At 39.8% G+C, this 23,333-nt stretch overlaps 1 protein-coding gene across 3 annotated transcripts in view; it reads right to left on the bottom strand.

Annotated features, from left to right (window-relative positions):
• The window catches only part of AP2B1 (adaptor related protein complex 2 subunit beta 1), a 109,613-nt gene that overhangs the window by 21,337 nt on the left and 64,943 nt on the right, over positions 1–23,333 (bottom strand). For 2 of the 3 annotated variants that reach the window (XM_027519389.1, XM_027519390.1), the window contains exons 15-18: positions 20,430–20,471; positions 19,548–19,694; positions 18,747–18,892; positions 13,850–13,979 (exon numbers count right to left, since the gene is read on the bottom strand). In XM_027519389.1, coding sequence (XP_027375190.1) covers positions 13,850–13,979; positions 18,747–18,892; positions 19,548–19,694; positions 20,430–20,471 — 465 coding nt within the window. The remainder of the gene's footprint in view (positions 1–13,849; positions 13,980–18,746; positions 18,893–19,547; positions 19,695–20,429; positions 20,472–23,333) is intronic. The other variant, XM_027519391.1, reaches the window with a different exon arrangement.

Raw genomic sequence — 23,333 nt, forward strand, 5'->3', positions numbered from 1 at the left:
GGCTTTCAGAATAGAAGGGAAAGCTCTGAAGAGACCCCCGGATGATCTCTTAAACTATAAATCTTCTAGTGGTATTCATAGTACTGGGTTTTAGAATGGGAATGAGAACCTAAGAAACAACCTCTCTTGTTTTTGAAAGGTGCTACTGCTGCTGCTGCTAAGTCGCTTCGGTCGTGTCCGACTCTGTGTGACCCCATAGACGGCAGCCCACCAGGCTCCTCCGTCCCTGGGATTCTCCAGGCATGAATACTGGAGTGGGGTGCCATTTCCTTCTCCAGTGCATGCATGCTAAGTTGCTTCAGTCGTGCCCAACTCCGTGCGACCTCATGGAGAGCAGCCCACCAGGCTCCTCTGTCCACGGGACTCTCAGGCAAGAATACTGGAATATGTTGCCATTTCCTTCTCCTTTTGAAAGGTGAGGAGAAACCAAAAGCTACTAAAGCTGATGCAGCTCTGCCTCCTCCCGGAGTCCCCATTCTGTCATGCAATCTGCTCAATCTCAGTCTCAGAAACCTCCCACATAGTTTACACCATGAACTGGGGTGTAGGCAGATTAAATCGCCAGAACACCAAAGAGAAGATTAAGATTCCTGATTCAGAAAGATCCCACGTGCCATGGAGCAACTAAGCCACATCTATTGAGTCCAAGCTCTAGAGCCTGGGAATTGAAACGCCTAAGCCCACATGCTGCAGCCACTGAAGCCTGCGCGCCCTTGAGTCTGTGCTCCACAAGACAACACAATGAAAAGCCCGTGGATGGCAACAGAGTAGCCCCGGCTTGCCACAAGCCCGTGCAAAGCAATGAAGACAGCCGAAAATAAGTAAATAAATAATATATATTAAAACAAGCCAACAAAAAGCTGTTAAAAACCTCTGATTTAGGCAGGAGTAAATCAGAATGATGGTCTCCAAAAGCTGTATACACTAGAAGAACCCCAAAGCACAGTAGGGTTTGAACTACTGGAATCAAATTCGGTAATTCTCTGCAACTTAAGTTAGACTCTCAACTACTGCTTCAGGAAAAAAAAAAAAAAAAAAAAAAGGCATTCCCGTCTCCTTCAAAGCCATTTGGAAAAAAGTAGAAAGGTCACAATTTTCATGAAAGACTGCCTCTGTGGAGGGACTCTTTCAAGAAGCTTCTTTTCGAAGTCCACCCAAAGCCACCACTAAAGCCAGCTGAACTACAGAGTCAGGTTGAACTCAAACCCTTCAACTCTCAAGACAACCTCCAGTGCCAGCATGTGACACCTCATCATCCCAAAGTGAATTTCAGTTTAGGATTTCCAATCTTTTTACTGCTTACCTCCGAACTGATAAACAACCACCCCCATTCCCCCAAAAGCAAATTCTTCTGATAGCACATGCAGAAAAATCTGGAATTGGGACGTGCTAGACCATTACCTTTAAAAATTTTTTTCCCTTTTTCAAAGGCAAAAGTTAGACTGTTTTGAGTATTATTTGAAAAGAACTATTTTCTGAAAGCAAAGAATGAACGATGAGATTCATCCACGGGCCAAAGACATCCCTCTCTGCCCTTCCTTTCAAAGTGTGCCTCCTTATCACTTTACTTCCTTCCATCAGAATTAGGAAACAGGCTTTTTTCTGGTCTCCCAGAAAGGTTTGCTTAGCTCCATTTCCTGTCAGATATCTGAACGATTCTGCTTTTCCCTGGGGCTTGAGCACTTACAGAGCATCCTCGAGTTTTCAAAGTTATTCTGAGAATATTATACAAATAATTTGATGGTATTAGGATAATGGTTTAATAGTTGTGCGGTAACAATTTTTTTTATTTTGAAGTGGCACAAAAACATAGGTTAGTAACAGAAAAAGTTCCCTAAACATTAGAACAGTCACATGTTCTATTATCCTAGTTATCACCAGTCCTGGAAATAAGGTCCATTAATGTGCTGTGCCTTTTGAAATTATCAATGAACAGAGTAAAGAAAGCAGTAGCTTCTAATGTTTGTCTGCCCACTAGAGAGAAAAATGAATTTGTGATTGTAGACCTCAGATTAAACCACGACATGACCCATCCAGGTAAAAAGGTATTAAAGGAGCAGTGGGAGGACTGCAAGGCCACTAAGAAACAAGAGGCAGAGAGTGTGTTTAGGGACACCGTTTGCTATGATGAGGAGATGGCCTTGCTAAGTCTGGTTCAAGAACTGGAGGCACCAGATACTTGTAAACACTTTCTTAAATGAAAGCAAAAAGATTCATTCAACAACAAATATTTATTAAACACCCACTGTGTGCCAGGCATTGCTCCAGGCACTGGGGAATAAGTTATGAAGGAAAAAAAAACTAGGACAAAAACTGTTGCCCTTTTGAAGTCTGTGTTCCTGTCAGGAAGCGTTGGGTTAGGGGGTGACGGGTGGGAGGGGGAGAGGCAAAAATGAATTAAGTACAATAAACAGTATTTAAAATGGATAAGTGCTCTGAGGGTCGGGGGAGAATAAGGAAAAAGGGGATCAAGAATACTGGGAATAGAGTGAGGTGGCCTTATCAGAAAGGTCCTGTTTTACCAAAAGCCTGAAGGAGGCAATGAGTCAAGCAGATACGACAATTGGGAGAAGGAACATCCCACACGTGGGAAACAGCCAATTCCAAGGCCCTGAGGTAGCAGCATACCGGTCAGTCTGAGGATCCACTAGGAAGCCAGTGTGGCCAAGTGGAGTGAGGGGAGCAGTAGCAGATGAAGTCAATGAGGTAGGGAGCAGGTGGAAGACATGGTTGGATCATACAGGGACTTGGGGACCACTGTTAGGACTTGGGCTTTTCTGCTTGGAAAGAATACCAATGCAAGCTCTTCTACACTAGTGATGTAAACACGTGCCTAACAGGGCACTGGCACAGCAAGAATTAAGCAACCATTACAACTCTGCTAGGACCTGTGGAGAGGGTCACTGGCAGCCGTGTGCCTCACAGGGACCACTGGGTCAAGGGAAAATGATGCTAAGATATACTGCATCTGTTCCTGCTCCAGGTAGCTTCCTTATTATTAGTTTTACACATTAGGCAAAATAAATCAGAAAACTCACAGCAAAGGTAATTTGATCTCTTTTCTGTCAATACAGAACCAACCTGCCATGCTATACTGATCAATTTGGTTACCACCCAGAAACCTTTATCACAAGCCCCAGATGCCCTCCTCCTCCAGCAGTCTTCGACAGAATTACTCTCTACAGTTTCAGATGCCAGAAACAGCCAACAGTATTTTCAGAGGCCTTTCAGTCTTTCCAACAGGTAAGTTCCCCAAACCCAAGGTCTTACCTTAAACAGGTTCTGCCCAACCTACACAGACTCTAACCCTAAAAGCAGGATCTCTTTTAGCCTTTACAGCTCTGTGTACCTTGCTATGATGGGCTGATGTGCCCATGACTGCAGCTGTTGCACTACTGAATACTATTTACCATTAAAAGGCATCATGATCTGTTTGCTATGCAGGGCTTACTGTTAAAACTTTAAAGTACATTTTGTACATACTGTACTGAACCACAAAATGGTGAAGAAAGGACTAATAAACTATCAGTTAAAGTTATTAGATATTCCACACCCCAGTCTGGTATGTCATGGGACTGAAGACACAAAGAAAACTCAACAGAAGAATAAACTTCAGTAATGAGAGTGAATGAACATTATTTTAAAATCCTGAGATGAAAGTGATCTAGAATCTAATCTAGGTTCTAGCCAGTTAGAAATCAAGAGGGTTCACAGGTGTGCCTATGAACTCTCTGCTGTATTACTTAACCTCAGCATAGACAAAAAGCAGACACAGGTGGCTGTCAGATGACTGGGCAGATGGGTAGGCCATTGTGCAGAGACGCTATCTCTGGGCAGTTTTACCAGGGAATCAGGTCATATACAGAAGGGGCAGAAACTATTGTCAGAAACACAGCATGAGCTATGGAATGAGCTATGGATTTGAGAAGTTCTGTGCTTTCATATTTGGAGTATCTGCTTTCCCACTCCTTCAGTGGAATGTTGCCACTAAGCCTAAGACCAAATTCACATACTTTTCAAAAATGATTAAATGTTGTTTTCCTTTGTCTCCAATGTAACTGAGTCTAACCACATTTACTAGTGTCTCCACATTTGTTTTCCATTAAAGTTAGAATAATAAAACTGACATTTATTTGCAGAACACAAACATAAGTCCTTCCACAAAACTTAGGCTCTCCTGAAGTAGAATAAAAGAGAAAATGAATTCAGACTGGGTATATTTTCATTATAGGTCCACCTGACCAATTTTCAGGCCTCGTGAGTCTTCATTCAGAGAGAAACTTACTGTATAAAACCTGATCTCAATACCATGAAACCTATGTATAACCTCACCCTACAAAACTGTGAATAAAAGAAACTTTTCCAATCTCACTGAACATGATGCCACAAGGTATTAAGAGAGCTAAACATGAATGAGGGCAAGATATGGCTCTCAAGTGGGCTTCAATCCAGTTTAGGAAAATCCCAGGGTGTTTCCTTTAATTCCAACCTATAATGTGCCCCAAGGCTTTGTGTAAAAATTATGTGCCACAATGAGAACGTAAGGACTAGAAAGAGGTACCTACTTTTTATTCAGAATTTGAAGTCCTCTACTGCATACAGATCTATTTTCCAATCATCTATCTAACCAGAAATACAAAACTAATTCAATTTTCATCAACTCTTGACTTGCTAACGTGATATAAAGATGGTTGAAATTTTAATAGATGAAACCCACAAATCACTTCTATTACCCTGCAGAACTATCTGAAATTTAGTATCATGTGGCCAAGCATGGGCTTCTATTACTTGGGTAATCATCTCACAGGCTCTTTTTAATGATGACTAGTTCTCAAGCTTGGGTGTTTTAAGAACTGAATTCTGGGTTTTAGGAACAACTGTCTCCTACCATTGAAGCCAGATTTATAATTTGCTAGACCATGTCAGCCTATTAGGATACAGAATTTTTATCTACTGCTTATGTGTGGTTATTCAAGCAGGGCAGCTGCTACTGACAAACATATTCGCAGAAGGGAGTACCAGAAGCCAATAGTTGAGTTCTGGTTATAGAAAGACAAAAGATGTTGTTTAGAGAATCTTGATTATCTTGACATAAAGGATAAGGAGGTTCTCTATAGGGCCAACTGAGTGAAAAAGGAACATTTAGTATATAAGATACTCTACTTCTCAGATGAGATTAAAGGACACATTTATAGTACTGATGTGACATGAAAAATATATCAAAATTGAAATAGCAATCATGACAAGCAATTTTCTCTTTTCTCTTTGGTGGTAAAATATTTTCATCTTTCATAACCAAGATCTTTCATAACCATTTCCTACAGGTTGTTAATGGAATATTTCAGATTCTGTCCTGTCTATAGGGGTTATTTTCAGCTCTGGATCTATCTGTGACCTGGGAATCTCTTATAGTTTTCCTAAGATCCACCACTTCAAGGACTCAATGTCTGTTCAAGCAGCGTGTGGTCCCATAAAAGCAACCAGAGTGCACAGTCCTCAGCTGTGGATCCTGGAAGACCAAAGGAGGCTTTAATACTGAACTTGTTTGGCTTGCACAACAGTCAAGAAAAGTCAGTAAATGCCAAGCTGGTTTGCTTCCTTTGATGGAAGCTGCTTAAAAGGTCTTCCGTTTGGAAGCATTTACCGGTTTTTCTGGTACAACAGCTACAGCTGTAGGCCTTCTGAGTGTGAACGGACGTATGTAAGACATGAAATATCAGGGACAGGCACCATCTGCAACTGATTGTCTCATAGGCTGGAACTGCAATGTGGGAGTAGCAAGGGACAGAATTTTCTCAGGGCCATACACTGCCAAAAAACATAACAACACAACCCCCACCCCTCCAAAAAAAAAAAAAACCCTTTTGGTGAACAAAGATCTTAAAGACATGAATAAATGGGGTTATAAGATTGTGTCCTTTGCAGCTAGCATCCTTAGCACTTCTTGCCCTAATCATTCAAAGGTTAAATGAACAGGGTTGATGAATACTGCCTTGTTTTAGAAGGGACAGTCAAAGAAAAAACTGAGACATTATTTCTTTTTTCTGTAATTAATATCCATCCTCTTATTAAACAAAACTTAAGTGGGGTTTAAAGAGGATACAAAGATACATAATAAAAAACCATATACACTAAAGGATCAATTATTTATCTACAGGTTAACCTCTAACCACAAAGAAGTACAGAAGGAAGGAAAGAAGGATTTTTATGAAGGTGTCATGAGACTTTTAGGTAAAGATAGTAGACTTCAAATCACATTTAAATTTTCTTTCTCCTGGAAGAATTCAGCCATAATTAAAAGGAAAAAAGAATTAAAGGTATAAGTTCACAAAGATGGTAAAGAAAAAAACACAGCAGCAACAAAATCTTGGCACTGTAAAACAAATGCTGTTAGCAATAACACTGCACAATTCTCAAAGTCTTAGGACTGGTAGCACGTCTGGAATTGTATGGAGGGGAAATGATGAAGGGACCGTTAAAAAAAGAGGATGAAGAAACTGAGTCCGAGATCCCCATACCACCCTGAGCTACCTCAGCCCCTCAATAAAACTTAAAGACTGATTCTTTCAGAGGAGATAAGATAGATAGTACTTTGAAGGGAATGCTAGACATGGCTGAGGGTGGGGGGATAAGGGAATTTATGCATACTGAGTGCTGAGACTCTCCAGTCCTCCTTCCCAGTTTAGCTCCCAGGAGGCTGGTAGAAAGCCTTTAAATTCTAAACAGGAGAGTCAAGGATTAATTTTTGGAAGAATTAAGCCAGCTCCCAAAAGACAGACATGAAAGTACTGACAGAGGATTCGAGATGCGTTCGTGATGGGTGGGTGGAGGTCCTACCCTGGATCTTACGGTTTAGAGGGCCATACTCTGATCTTCCTCTGGCCTCCTCTGAACCCTTCTACACAAGAATCCATGTGGCCAAAGAGACATGCCCAGGTAGAAAACACAGAATTTCCTAGCTAAAAAGCCCTAACACTGTTTCCAGGTCCTGTCTGAGATACTTCTACTGGTCACTTTTTCTGAGGGTCAGTAAACATATCCTCATGCCCAAGGGATGGCCAAAGGGTAGAAGTGGAATAGAAGAAGAGAAGGCTGTGAAACATGGTTCTCCAGTTGTATTCCTGAGTGAACAGAGGCGGAATTCCAGCAAATTCCACCAAATGGAAATCCTAGAATTGAAAAGGACGGTATCTGAAATGAAAGTTATACTGGACAGATATACCAGAATGTTGCAGCCTATAAAAGAAAAGAGTCTGTATACTTGAAGACAGATCAACAGGAATTACCCATTCTGAAGAACAGAAAGAAAAAACAAAAACAACTGAAAACCAGCCTTAGGGGTTGAGGGGACAATCTGAGGGGACAATCAAGTAGTTACATGTGACAGTGGCGTGTGTATACTCAGTCGCGTCTGACTCTTTGCAACCCCATGGACTGCAGCCTGTCAAACTCCTTGGTCCATGGAATTTTTCAGGCAAGAAAATACTGGAGTGGGTTGCCATTTTCCTTCTCCAGGGGATCCTCTGACCCAGGGATCAAACCCACATCTCTACTACTCCTGCACAGGCAGGTAGATTCTTTACCACTTGTACCACCTTAGAAGTGGAATTCTGAAGGAAGGGAAGTGAGATACTGGGACTGAAAAAAAACTGAAGAAATAATTTTAAAAAAAGCAAACCACCTTCCTAAATTTGGAAGAAGCTATCAATTTACAGATCCAAGTTCAGTGAACCTGTAGCCAGATAAATGTAATGAAAATACCAAGGTACGTAACAGTCAAGCCACTGAAAACCAAACATAAAAATGAAGAAGCCCATAGATCAGCACTGCCCAACAGAACCTCCCATAATGACAGAAATGTTCCACTTCTGCATTGACCACTTCAATAACCACCAGCCATGTGAACATTTGAATGTGGCTAATGCAACTGAGGAAATAAACTTTTTATTTTACTTGATTTTAATTAATTTCCATTTAGATAGCTGCATGTGGCTAAGGGTTTATTTTATTGAACAGGGTAGTTAGGGAGCCTTATGAGATATCAACTCATCATTAATATGTGCACTTTACTGATTCAAACAAATAATAATAAATAAATAAAAACAAAAGTTTAAGACACATAGATAATCAGAAACTTGGGCACTGACCAGATATCTGATGTTTAAGAAACTCTTATTAATCTTTAATGTGCACAATAGTTGCTGTGGTTATGTTTTTAAAAAGAAACCGTTTTAAATATATACACTGAAATATTTACAGAGGAAATGATATGTCTAACATTTGCTTCAAAATAATATGGGGCAGGAATATGCTCAGGGAGCAAAGATGAAATGCTACTAACATTGGATTGATTAATTATTGAAGCTGAGGGATGAGCACACAGGGACTCATTACATGATTGCTTACTTTTGGAGAGTTAAAATTTTTTCATAAAAAGTTTTTAGAAAATAGAGCAAAAAGAAGGACTTCCCTGGTGGTCCAGTGGTTAAGACTGCACAGCCACTGCAGGGGGTGTAGGTTCAATCCCTGCTCAGGGAACTAAGAGCCTGCATGTCACGTGGTTATGGCAAAAAAAAAAAAAAAGAGCAGGAGATGGAAAATAGGACAAAAAGCAGAAGATTGGTCCAGGAAGGTCAACATTCTAAGAGCAAGACTTCCAATAAGAGAGACAAAGAAAGTGAAAGGAGATCTATAAAAAAGAAAAGTTCCCAGAACTGAAGGATACAAGTTTCCACACTGAAAAAGCGCAATAAGGACCTAGTGCAGTGGGTGAAAAAAGACACAAACCAAGGCATATCACTGGGAAATTTCAGAAGAGGGAAAGGCAAAGGATTGTACAAGCTTTCATTCAGAGAGAACACGGCACAGAAAAGGATCAAGAATCAGAATGACTTCAGACTAGGAGGAAAACTATTTCTCATCTAGAAAGATATACAGAAACCATCATATAAGTGTGAAGAAAAAACCATTCTAAAACATGTAAAGTTGCTACCTGTTTAAAATTTTACTCTACACACCTATCCAATACTTTCGCCACCTGATGTGAACTGACTCACTGAAAAGACCTCAATGCTGGGAAAGATTGAAGGCGGGAGGACAAGGGGACCACAAAGGATGAGATAGTTGGATGGCATCAATGACACGCTGGTGATGGACAAGGAGGCCTGGCGTGCTGCAGTCCCATGGGGTCGCAAAGAGTTGGACACAACTGCACAGCTGAACTGAACTGAACTGAACACCTATTTTTAGGAAGCTACTGGAGTATGTTCTTCATCAAAATGAAGGAGTAAATCAAGGAAGGAAAAATACAAGAGGAGACCCAACATACAAGACAGATGAAGAGAATAAATCCTCGGGGCTATGGTGAAGAGAGTTCACAGGATGACAGTTTCAGGTGTGGAAGAAAATCGTTCCAGATTAAAGCAGTCAAACAGCTCCCAAAGGAGACTTTAAGAGTGAAACTGGTAGGACTATTTTGAAGAGTTTGATCTCACTGGAATTTGGGAATGAATGACAGTTAACACAAAAAATTAAGCAAACAAATAGAGACAAGTCTTAATGGGTAAATATCTAATTACTTATAAAAAGTTTTATGAAGAAAAATAATCACACTATATAGTTCGGCTCTGAGGAGTATATATAATCACAGTAACATGAACAATGAATACTAATTAAAGGAAATCCTAAGACAGTTCTAATCAGGAAAATACGAGGATTGGGAATATGTACACAGATAATGGCCATAAGAAGGCAATGGCACCCCACTCCAGTACTCCTGCCTGGAAAATCCCACGGACGGAGGAACCTGGTAGGCTACAGTCCATGGGGTCACACAGAGTTGGACACCACTGAAGCGACTTAGCAGTAGCAGCAATGGCCATAAGTTGGAAGAGAAGGCTGGGAACTAGGTTTTTCTTAGCTAACTCTAGAACTAGTTAACTCTAAACTGTATATTCACAGACCTACCAACGTTCTCACGGAAGTTCACAGCTTGGTGAAAAAGGAGGCCAAGCAAATTTGAGAACTCCACAGCATCCATACAAAGACTGGGATGAACATGTTATGTCACAATTCTATTGTACTTTTGAAGACACTGACTTGAAGAAGCAGTCACTTGCCAGGTGTCAAGTTTGAAGGAGTATACTGGGAAAATGTTTCTAAGCAAGTAACACAGATGAAACAGATGAAGTGAAAAAGATATCAAAGTCAGAGAAAGCTCTTTTAGACAAAATTCATTTAGACATTTGTTAAGGTTTTTGTTTTATTTAAATACAGGGCATCAATTCTCTTTTTTTAAAGGAATATAGTATGCTAAACTCAGGAGAAGCTCCCGGTGGGGCAAGCCAAACTTTGCTTTGTGTAATATTTATCGGAGAAGGCAATGGCATCCCACTCCAGTACTCTTGCCTGGAAAATCCTATGGATGGAGGAGCCTGGAAGGCTGCAGTCCATGGGGTCGCTGAGGGTCAGACACGACTGAGCGACTTCACTTTCACTTTTCACTTTCATGCATTGGAGAAGGAAATGGCAACCCACTCCAGTGTTCTTGCCTGGAGAATCCCAGGGACGGAGGAGCCTGGTGGGCTGCCGTCTATGGGATCGCACAGAGTCGGACACGACTGAAGTGACTTAGCAGCAGCAGTATGCTAAACTCAAGAGAAGCTCCCGGTGCAGCAAGCTAAAGTTTGCTTTGTGTAATATTTATAAGTTGGATTCACAAAGGCTTTTGATAACCAACATTATTAGTACAGTAGATTTTCTAGGTTCAAATTTCTACTAGGTATTTAATGCTCTTTCTAAGGTATAATCTATTTTACATTTTAAGAGAGAACAGTGTCTTTTTTTCAATAATGGTTCAAAAAGACCATAGGTCAGTAAGCAGTTTGATGATATTTTTAATGAAAAGTTTTTGTACTAAATGCTACATTATAGTTCTGGAGGCTAGTCTGATTTGTCTGTCCTATATATAGATATCAAATTAGCCAAAACAGCTAAAACTCGCACTGCTTCCCAAATTTCATTTCCTAAAACTCTTTTTTTCTTTTCTAATTTTATGGTCTGCAGTACTAGAAAAGCACTAATTTTTCCTGCATGAGCTCTTGAATTTAAACATATATATTTATAATGTTTAAATGTCAATCAATCTTTACCTGGCTTTATCTGGATCTTTATGGTCAAAGCCTATTGAAGTTAAGATCTGACTCTTTATTCATATTGGGACAAGAGCAGAATAGAAGCTGAAAACTAAGGTAACCCACCATCTTCAGTTAATCATTAGTTTCAACTTCCACTAGCAGACATTAAATAGAGCTGCTCTCAGGGGGAAAAACTTCATCTGTTTTCAAGTTTTTGCTTATCTTCTCTATTGGGCAATGCCAATTAAATGAGAAAATAGCCATAATTATGACATCCTTAAAAGGAAAGAATCCATGGGAAAGCATGGAGAATCAGTAGTTGACTACAGATGGAAAATTTGTTTTCTCTAGAGAAGTTGAACTGCTTTATTACATTCTGCTTAGATGGAAAAATCACAAGTTTTTTTTTAATGTCAGGTTTGTGAAAATGAAAAACTTGCTAGTTCTAATGCGAGAGAAGGATTTGGACTAAGATTCAACCTCTTTTATGAGGGTTCCTGGGACTTCCCTGGTGGTCTAGTAGTTAAGACTCTGAGCTTCCAGTGTAAGAGACACCAGTTCAATCCTCAGTTGGGGAACCAAGATCCCACATGCCATGTAGCCAAACAAAAAGATCAACTCAAGTGAGGGTTCCCATCTGGGGTGTTCATTTTACTGAATGTGAAGTGGAAATGCAAATAGGGAAGTAAACTGACATTTATTCACAGTTCCCTTTTGGTTTTAGGAGGAGGAAATTTGCCCTGATTTCTGTGACCCAAATTCCTTTTCCTACTGCTACAGTAAAGCACTCTCGCACCCATGCTGACTGACCTCAAATATTTGGCTTGAGGCTCTGTGAGCCAACAGGAGGTTAGATTTCCATGAAAAGAGAGCAGATGTAAATTTGGGTTACTTACTTACTTTAGGATTCTATGTTGGAAAAGCCCCTCAACACATTAGTCTCATCATAGCAGCACAGCCAATTCCTTCTGCACAGTAATCCTTGTTCTGCTCTCCTAGACTGAGCCAAGTTATATTGTGACTCACTCATTGTCACTCTTTACCATCAAACTCTTTGCTGAAAAAGAAGCAGTCAACTACTGAGGCAGCAAGGTAATCAGTCAACTGGCAAGCAGGCCTGGTGTGCTGGTACTGTTCTCCCATTGTGGAGAACATTAGTTTCAACTCTTCGTAATTTTACTGTTGCTGTCTCACCATGAGGACTAGGATCCCACACTGGTATTTCCAAGACACCGAGCAATGGGATCCTACTTGAAAAGTGGAAGGTTGTTATTTTTTGTTGGTCATTTAAAGCGTGTTTTATAGTCTCATTCAGACTATTCTCTCAAGTTCTTGGTAGAAGGAGATGCCCAATCCTCTTAGTTGAGTCTTTTGTCAGTCACAGTACATCATTCCCTTTTTCTTTCTTTGTTAAATTGTGAGCTCACTTTCAGTAGAGATTTTCTTTTCAGATGGGAGTCCTGATGGCCTTGAAGTTCAAAATTGTTGCAAAAGGGCCATTTTTGCATTTGCTTCTGCCACGCATCCCAGGCTCTATCAGTTCTGGTCCAACTTTACACTCATTTACTGGTTTGGAGAATTCTGTACCTATGCAGTATAAATCAGGCTCTGGATTTTTCACAAGAAGCCACCAGAACCCTGGTCAGAGAGAACTTCCTCCCATCACTGGCCTCTGTGGAAATGTGTTTCTAGTTCCCCTTTCACTGAGGGGCTTGCCCTTCCAGGGAGTCAGCTTTATGCAAAGCTCAGTTACAGTTCCCCATCTCAGGTCGGCCCAAGGTGGTCTCTTCTGTCCTTGTGAACATTAAAACCCTCAACTTCCAGGCTTGTATCTGTATTTTATCCCTTCAGGTTGCTGTGGCTTCAATTCACATGCTTACTACTCTACCTTCACGTTGCTTAAACCCCAGAAGGCTTATTTCAAACAGAAATTCAAAGTGATGCAAATGAAATCAAACTCTAAGCTAGGACTTAAGCATTCTAAAAATTCAGTATTTTCAAGATAGAGAGGCTCTTATAGACATGATAAAGTTCTAAGCTCCTCTAAGTTGATGTTACACTTACCACATGCATATTATACAGATAACTCAACTATTTATGGCAGTGTGTTCAAAGATGACCTCCACATAGCTTTCCTGAAATCTACTCTTGCTGCTGCAACTGTTAAGCTGCTTCAGTCGTGTCCAACTCTGTGCAACACCATAGATGGTAGCCCACCGGGCTCCCCCGTCCCTGGGATTCTTCAGGCAAGAACACTGGAATGGGTTGCCATTTCCTTCTCCAATGCATGAAAGTGAAGAGTGAAAGTGAAGTCGCTCTGTCGTGTCTGACTCTTAGTGACCCCACGGACTGCAGCCTACCAGGCTCCTCCGTCCGTAGGATTTTCCAGGCAAGGGTACTGGAGTGGGATGCCACTGCCCTCTCTGGGAAATCTACTCTTACAACATTCAAATTCCCTTTTATGAAAGTCTTAAGAAAAAAGTTTGTAAATAACACCTTGAAAAGTTTTTGTTTGTTGAGTTAAAAAAAAATTAGCAACTTTCTGTGTCAATGTATGACTTTTGTGTGTGTGTATTTTAACGAAAAATAAGTCTTCTCCACAGAGTCATTTCAAACCCTATTCCATGACTAAATCTGAGAGGACTTGCTTTACATATAAAAATAAAATTGGCAAGAAATCAACCTGTACACTCAGAGTGAAGGAAAAGTCTAACCTGCAGGTTGTTCAGAGGCTCCATCTTCATGACAGGGCCCAAGGTGTTGAGGGGCAGGGAGACATCAATGCTCTGGTTTGGCATCAGTGGTGTATGGATGGCCAGAGGAGTGCTAGGGATGACACCAAAGCTAGAAGAGAGGGTGAAGAAATCCTAGAGGTTAATTAGGAGGCAGGGTTTAGACACATCTTTAGGTTTCAATGGCTTTTTATACAAGGAAACATAATTTTTAACAAAATTAAATGGAAGGAACAGCAGGAGCTAAGGTGCCCAATTCTAATTTGCTGTGAACACTGGTTACCACACAGCATCTGTTTTCCATTGAAATAGATCAGAGGAAGGAGAAAACATTCAGCAGCAGAGAACTGGTTAGCTAATGCCCTGATTCTAAAGTTTTCTTACGTTTATCATGTCACTAGAGGGGCAGGTTTGATAAACATCTTTTTTATACATCTGTCTTTAGATAATCCTTGGGAAAATACCCACCCTGCAAAGTACATTACGCTATTTCACTAGCTTGACAACCTGCCCAGTCAGCCCAGAGGATGATTTACAGTAACTCACTTTCTTTTTTCTTTGTTTACTTACATAGGATACAATCATTGGGAAAAAGCCACTCTAAGTAAAGCAGAATTGAACGGCTTAAACATTCAAAACAATATTCCAAAGGACAAAAGACATGCTGTAGACTCAAACCTGGCCACTTTCTTAGCCTAAGGCAGGCAATGAGTATCCACCACAGTTAGACTTCTCACAGAAGCTTGCACGGTAATAATATAAGAATAGTAAAGAGCTAGGAAAAGTCTGAGTTTGAAGTCACATAAAAACAAAAATGTATGACTTCCCCAAACTGAAAGAGAAAAGTTGGGCCACGGGTATAACAAATGAACAACTTAATGATATAAATTTACATTGAATTTATGCTCTAATTAGCCTCAGGAAGAAAGATGAGATTATAATATAACATAACTAGAGTTTTTTAGGCAGTATCAATTTCAGAACAGCAGGAGAAACATTTTCCTTTTCCTAGATAAACTATACTTTAGAGTCCCAAATGTAATAAATGATTTTGAGTAGACACATCAAATCATTCTGGTATTAACATTTATGGGTCAAAAACTATTCTGCCCTTTTGATCTTGCTCTCATGATTCATCTATGTGGAACACCATAGAGAATCTTAAAAAAAGGCTACAGTTCTGATAAGTAAGTTTATTGAAGTTGCAAGATACAAGTTCAATATACAAAAATCAACTGTATTTCTATATACTAGCAACCAAAGGCAATGGCACCCCACTCCTGCAGTCCATGGGGTCGCTAGCAGTCGGACACGACTGAGCGACTTCACTTTCACTTTTCACTTTCATGCATTGGAGAAGGAAATGGCAACCCACTCCAGTGTTCTTGCCTGGAGAATCCCAGGGACGGGGGAGCCTGGTGGGCTGCCGTCTCTGGGGTCACACAGAGTCGGACACAACTGAAGTGACTTAGCAGCAGCAGCAGCAACCAAAAGTTAAAACATGCTACTTACTGTAACATCAAAACTATGAAACACTTAAATACAACAAAAGATGTATAAGATCTGTACGTGAAAAATTATGAAGTACTGTAGAGGGAAGTTAAAGATGTCCTACATAAATGGAGAGAGATGCTATGCTGATGGATTAGAAGACTCAGTATTGTTTGTTGTCAGCTCTTCCCCAAACTGATCTATATATTCCCTATACCTTCCATCAAAATCCAAGCAGAAAAAAGACCTAGAATTGCCCAAAACAATTTTTGAAAAAGAACATAGTTGGAGGGTTTACACTATATGACTTCAAGATTTACTACTAAAAAAGACTTTACTTTGACTCTTACTTTACACCATACTGGGCTTCCCAGGTGGCGCTAATGGTAAAGAATCCACATGCCAATTCAAGAGATGAGGAATTCTGGGTCGGGAAGATCCCCTGGAGGAGGGCATGGCAACCTACTCCAGTACTCTTGCCTGGAAAATTCCATAGACAGAGAAGCCTGGTGGGCTACAATCCATGGGGCCGTGAAGAGTCGGACACAACTGGATATGCACAGTACACCATATTATCTCACCAAAATTATCTCAAAATGAATTATAAAGGGGAACGTAAGAGCTTTATTGATTGCCATTTCTATTAGAAAAAAAATTTTTAATTGTACTAATAACTGAAGGTCAGGCAAAGATTTGATAAACAGAACACAAAAAGCAAGACTTAAAAAGGAAAAAATTGTAAAGTAAACTATGTTTCAATAAAAAGCATGTTCCTTGGAAAACACTAAGAAAGTAAAAGTAAGCTACAGACTGGGAGAAGATATTTCCAAGGCATATCTGAAAGTACTCATAGCCAGAAAATATAAAAAACCTTACTACTTGATAATAGGACAAACAATTTTTTTAAAAAAGAAAAAGGAATGATCTGAGAAAATACTTCATCAAAGAAGATATAAGATTAGTCAACAAGATTATGAAAAAAATGCTCAGTATTGTTAGTTAGTAGAGAGATACTACTATACATCTACAAGAACGGCTAGCACTGGTGAGAAAATGGAAGCTGGAACATGCACACTTACCGTATGACCCAGCAATACCACTGCTAGGCATTCACCCAGAAAAAATGAAAACACAGTTCCGCACAAAGACTTGTACATGAATATTCATAGGCGCTTTAGCCATGAAAGATAAAACTGGAAATAACCCCCACTTCTACCAACTGGTGAAAGGGTAAACAAATCGTGCTACACGCATCACGGAGATACTACTCAATAATAAACAGACTAGTGAAACACCTCAAGGCATTATGCTAAGTGAAAGAAATCTAAAGCAGAAGACTCCATACTATGTAATTTCATTTACAAAACATTATAGAAAAGGTATGATTATACTGGCAGAGACAAAGCTACAAAGAACAAGAAAAGAGACATCATAGTAAAAACAGTAAGAGACACAGAGAATAAAATAAGAAAAAGCAAATAAAACAGAAATGAAGAAAAAGGTCACCACTACTCATGAAGCACTCCAGTCAGAAGACCAAATCTAAATCTAATTAAGCCTGTAGACCAATTTACATATACTCAGCAGAATATAGACTGTGGAGAACTCTACTGATAAAAGATCTAATTTCATCTACAAATAAATTTCAAGGAAGAAAGAGGAGGAGGTTAAAAGGAAGAGAGAGGAGGTTAAAAGAGACTTAAGACACATATCAATTAATTAGTATATATGGGGACCAATGGGATCCTGTTCAGATAAAACAAGCTGTACAACAACAATAGAGAACTGCAATAATCTGCTAATGATGTTAAAGAACTTAATAATATTAATGATATTAAAGAACTTAATAATATTAAAGAATTTTTGAGTTTAATAATGGTGCTGTGGTTATGGGTTAAAAAAAGGTCATGAGATACATATTCCAATATTTATAGATAAGAAAATATTAGGGAGAAAAACAGTACATGTAACAGACAAAGTCAATAAATACATAATTCTCCAAAGAAGAAAATATAAACAATGGAACAGTACAAAAGGTTAAACACATAAACCCTGAAAACTTTCCAGAGATACAGGACTTCAAGGAACACACTGAAAGGGACACCTTATTCCAGGAAAAACTAACACTGATCAACACAGGGAGTACCCTAGAAAAATTACTGGACTTCAAAACTGTGGACAGTCAAACAAAATGATCAAATTACTTATACATACAGGGAAAAACCATGCTGGTAATGAATTTTTCCTCAGGAATATTAAATGACAAACAACTGTGAAGTAAAACAAAGATCTTGAGTCAAGAATTTTCAAGCATGTAAGTCATGACTTTGACCATGTAAGAATTCAAAGATTGTTGATGAGGCCTTGTTGAGGAACCTACTAGAAGACATACAAGAAATGATCATGGAAATGTAAATAAAAGGACTGGCAGCAAGCACAAACTCAAGAAGAAACAAAGATGAGGATAAAAGTGAAAGAATAAAATGCAGAAATGACAAAATGACAACTGACAAGAATGAAAGGAAAGGAGACAAGCAGGTGGAAAGCTGAACAAGCTCTCATCTATCGTAACTCTCTTCCCCATTATGGCAGAGCTTCCACTGCTAAAAGCAAACTGTCTGCCTCTATGTGATTATTCAGTTAACAGGCAGACTGTCTTCCATATTTTTTGGAGCAGCCAAAGTCCATTCATTTTTCTCACCAAAATGTGGGCTCTAGACACACATTGAAAAGGCACACTTTATTCGAGGAAAAACGAACACTGGTCAACACCAGGAATATCCTAGAAAAATCACTGGACTTGGACAGTCAAACAAAAGTTTATACAGTCCATGGAATTCTCCAGGCCAGAATACTGGAGTGGGTAGCCTTTCCCTTCTCCAGGGCATCTTCCCATCCCAGGCATCGAACCCAGGTTTCCCAGATTGCAGGAGGATTATTTACCAGCTGAGCCACCAGGGAAGCCCAAGTTACAAACACCGGGCACACATCTGAGACACACATTGGTTTGTTTCATCACTCTAGCTTTAGTACCTAGAAATGTCTGGCACTCAGATGCAAAATAATTATTATTAACCATATAAATGGATTTCAACTAAAAGTATTTTTTTTGGTAAACTGTGTTAATAAAGACATACTAGTTCTAGAATCCTTTACGGCAGTCAGTCCTGGTTTCCTTATTCCATATGGACAACCTTCTCGGCAGAATTCCCTAGAGCCTCCAGAGTTAAAGCTGACCACTGAAGAGATATACAAGAGCCTTCGCTCAGTCTACATGGAGCATCTGCCAATACAAGAGCTTTTACCCACTGCTAAACGGAACACTCATTTGTTAGACACAAGGTACACTGCTGTCTCAGGATTAAGCTGGGGAACTTAGATTTCTTACCTATTCTTGTTAAACTGAATTGCGAAGTCTGTCATGTGCTGTAGAGCTTTGTTGGTGAAGTTCATTTCCATATAGATATGCCCTTGGCGGTGAGTAAATGTTCCTGAAATCTCCAGGCCTTTAGCCTTTACTGCAGGCAGCCAGACCTAAAATACAGCATAAGGCCCAATGAAATCAGACAGGATTCATCTCACTGCTGTTTTTGAGTAAATAAAGATGAAATTAAGATTTCACTTTGTTAGGCAGTTAAGATGCTGAAATAAGCTTCATTTACAGAAGTTTCCCCTTCCTCTTCTGAATTTCCTTTTGAGCATGACATCAAGAGAGGCTGAGACTAGAAAGATATCAACAACACTAACCTAAATCAAAACTCTAAAAAGGTGCACTAAGATGCATGAAAACCAAGTCTGAGCAATGGCACTCTAGAATCCACATGCAATACCAGTGGAAAAGGAGAGTAGAAGGAATACGAAGTAAAATGTTATGTCTTTCCCTCTCTGCTTTGAACTCTGTATCAGTTCAAAGCACTAGATTGATTTCAGTGCTGACAAGCAAGGCAATATTTCTAAACTACAGAACAAAACGTAAACGCTTAACATTTCCAATTTTAAGTCTAACTATAAAAATGGTTAATAAGGGTGCTATGGCGCTTCTTATTGCTAGGTTTGAGGCTACCATTCATCTTCCTCATAAATTCTCTAGAACAAGGGCCCCAACCTTGGACTTATTATCAGTGGGAGTAATGCAAATGTTAAACATTAAATAATTCAAGTCCTGTCCACACAGTGTTGTGTTACTTACAGCCTTAGGAGCCACATATCCACCAGGTGCCATGCCTATCCCCGTGGAGAGTTCAAACAGGTCATTGAGACCACTGCTGACCACAGCAGGAGTAGGGGAGGGAGCAAAGGTTGCAGGCACTGATGATGGGATGAAGGACTGTCCCACCTGCAGGGAAGAAAAGGGAAGGGGAGCAGGGAGATCAGCAAGAACAGATTAATAGTCCTTCAAGTGTTGTTATCTATTTTAAGTTATCGGTAAATCAGTAAGAACACACCATAATTATAATATTCTTAGGAGTTTAACTCATATATTCTTTGTCCTTTAAATCATCATGGTTATTTTTTCATCATTGAAAAGATATACACACTCTTTAGACGTTCTATTAAAAGAGTAATCAGCAGGATCAGGAACACAGTAACCCAAGGTTTTTTCTATTTGTTTCCAATTTTAGCTTCCATGATTCTGTGCAAAAGGCCTATAGTATCCCCAGGAAACTCTCCTGGGGGAGATGGATACTCATACTCCCCAATTCTTTTACGAGGAGAGTCTCACTTGGAGTCCAGCTGTCTCTCAAGCTCTTTGTAGATGACAGAAGAGAATAAGGGTATTCTCACATCAAGATGGGAGGTTTCATTTCCTCTGGCTCTTTACCATCAGGAAGACAAAGAACTCTGTAGACACCAGAGCGCCAATCCCTAAAGACACCCTTACAGCACATGTGGTGTATAGTTCCAAAGATTCCAAGTAACCCTACACTGCTATCTACTCTTCTTAACACTGCCATAGAGGTTCTGGTGTACAGGGCTAGACAGCAGCGGTGGCTGGTCTGAGAAGGTGCGCATAGGAAAGGCATCAAACGGGGGCAGCGCATCCCATGGTGAAAAAACCGATGGCACTTACTGCCGGACTTCCTCCAATGCCCCCGCCAAGGTCACTGCCAAGCTGAAAGAGAGAAGGAGAGAGAGGAGAGAAAGGTAGAGTTCATTTAGCTAAGTACTAGATGCCCATAAAGAATGTGCAAATTGCTCTACCAAGTTTGCGGGGAACACATGCTATTCAACTTCACTCCCAAAGTCTAAAGAAATTCTAGATTGCAAAGAAATACATCCTAAGGGAACTAAGTAGGGGACATGATGATGTGTGGGAGTTTCGAGAAAACCTGGAAAAAAGATGGAGCTGGGACACCTCAGGGATGTTTCAGATCCAATCTTTCCACTGGGGTACACAGACACAAACCCAAACAGCATTTAAAGAATTTACATATTCCAAAAAGCTCTATCTCCAGGTAGTAATGTTTTGGATACGTCTTATTTTTTAAAAGGAAATTTGAGGGGGAAAAAAGAAAACAAAAATGAAAATGTGCTTTGAACTACAAAACTTGCTGCCTCACTGAGAAAGTGGGGGCCAAACCATTAGTGAACTGCAATTTCAAGCTCCAAAAATTACAGCTGGAACAAGAGGGATTTTCAGTTTAGAACTTTGCTAAGAAAGCAAACAGCTGGGTTAGGAGGATAGCCTACCTGGGGAGGAAGTGGGAAGGCTTGCCATTTTTCAACTCTCACAGCCAGTACAATTAAGGGGAAAATGCTGTGATTTCTCTGAAGTCGATTATTTAAAAGGATGTTAGCTACTAAAGAATTAGATTAACATAAGTAGCTTGGTGACAGGAAAATAATTCCACATGGTCTTAGCTCTGCCTCCCACCACCCCCCACACCCCGCCAGGGCTCTGATATAATTCACCCTGAATTTCAGGACAAAAGTATTTAAAAGAACTGAAGCTGAAAACAGCTAGCATGAAGAAACATAAAACACACATACACGAAACTAACCGTGCTGTTGAAAAGGCCAACGCCACTTTTTTTGTGTTACAATTTCACACTGCTGCTTCCCTAGTTCTCACTGTGAATCTAAAATTCATCTCTGAATCACCAAATGCCTTGTCTGCTTTACAAAACAGTTTCCTTTATTATCATTTAGTGATAGAAACTTGGAGAACTCGATGCTATGGATGTGTTAAAAAAAAACAAAACTGTACTATCATCTTCAGGATTTGAGAGAGAGGATTTATTATCTTCTCAGTGAACAGATACATAAAACTGAGTTGTCAAATTTCAAAAATAATATATATATTGAAAAAGAATGGGACTTATGACATTCTGTTTCCATCATAGCAGGAAAAAAAAAAAAAACCCCACCCAGACAGGCGCTGCCTAACGGGCACAAATAAGCTGCTCTGCACTAGGCTACAGAGCACTCCAAACCTGAGTCAACACTTCCAAAACCTGGTTCTGAAGACTACGTAATGGTTGGACCTGGGACGACATGTCGCAGGCAGAGACAGATGAAAAGGTCATCACAACCAAGACTCTGAGTAACTGGAAACATGACAGCAAACGGAAAGGACATTACGCTTCTGCCTTCTCCCTGTTCCTAGAACAGCCCACATCCAGAGCACGAGAGTCCTTTTATTCAAACACACACTTACATAACGTTTGTTGGAGAAAAGGTACAATGGGGAATGTAAAGATGCCAGGTGATGGGGGGGATACACAGACAAACCAGATCCAGGCTTTACAAACTAGCAGAAAAATAAAACACGAATGCAAAACCATACAGAACATGCTAACACAAAAAAAGCAAAGTTCTAGAGAGAAGAGCCTCCTTTTGGCTGAAGGATAATGAAAAGATGCTTGTGAAATTACAGAAGGCAAAAATGGGAGAGGTTATTTCTCAGAATGTACAAAGGTTAAAAAAGTAGGAATAAAAGCATGATCAAGAACAATGAGCAGTCTAAGTAGATTGGAGCACAGGGTAGATACGTGTCAAAAAAGAAAGAAGCCATAGAAAACAAATTTGCAAAAGCAAGCTGCTTATGGGAGGTCTCTAGTTTTCAATTTCTCCTTATGAAACTTGGAGGTTTCTTAGAGTATCAAACTTTCTAAGAGTATTAATAACTATCTCAATTTTGTTCTAATAACTATGGCTTTCAACCTTAAAGACAAAGTGGAATCAACCACCTTTGTGTGTGCAGTGTGGGGAGTTGTTGTTCAGCTGCTAAGTCATGTCTGAGTCTTTGTGATCCCATGGGCTGTAGTACATCGGGGGAAGGGGACTTTTAAAACCACTGATGCCCGAGTCTCAGTTCCAGTCATAGTGATTTAATTGTTCTGAGGTGTAGCCTGGGCATCAGAATTTTAAAAAGTTGCCCTAGTGATTCCAATGTACAGACAAGGTTGAAAACCACTGCCTTAGAGAATTAACTATTATCTGGAGTCAAACAAGAGTTATCAGTTTAGAAATTACTTTGGAGCTATCTCCTGAATTGAAAAGGAAGCTAGAACTTGAGCAGAAAGAAAAGCCCTTTCTAAGGAAGGCAATGATGCAGAATGTCTCATTTCTCCCAGTGCTGGTTTTGATCTGGTTTTATGACTTTCTGATGGGCTTACACATTCTCCCCACCAGCCATTATCCTCCCTTCTGGGTTATCTCACAACTCAAGTTTGAAAGAGATGGAATTCTTTATAGACCTAGTTGGGACTTGATGGCAAGAAAAAAAAACACACTGGAAGAGAAACAGCAATATTATCAAAGATGCTAAATTCAATAAAAGGTAGTGAAAAAAGGCACTCACTAGTGGTGTTATTTCCAAAGGGAAAAAAGCCCATTTATAGCCCTTATTTTCTTAGATTTCATTCTTATTATATTTGAGCATTATATGAGTATTATCTTAGCTGGACAGGATCTAAATGTACTCTTCCCCGCCCCCCCCATGCTGCTTGTCAATTTTATTCAAAACCATATA

The sequence above is a fragment of the Bos indicus x Bos taurus genome, chromosome 19 (genome assembly GCF_003369695.1).
Source record: "Bos indicus x Bos taurus breed Angus x Brahman F1 hybrid chromosome 19, Bos_hybrid_MaternalHap_v2.0, whole genome shotgun sequence".
In the NCBI taxonomy this organism is placed as follows: Eukaryota; Metazoa; Chordata; class Mammalia; order Artiodactyla; family Bovidae; genus Bos; species Bos indicus x Bos taurus.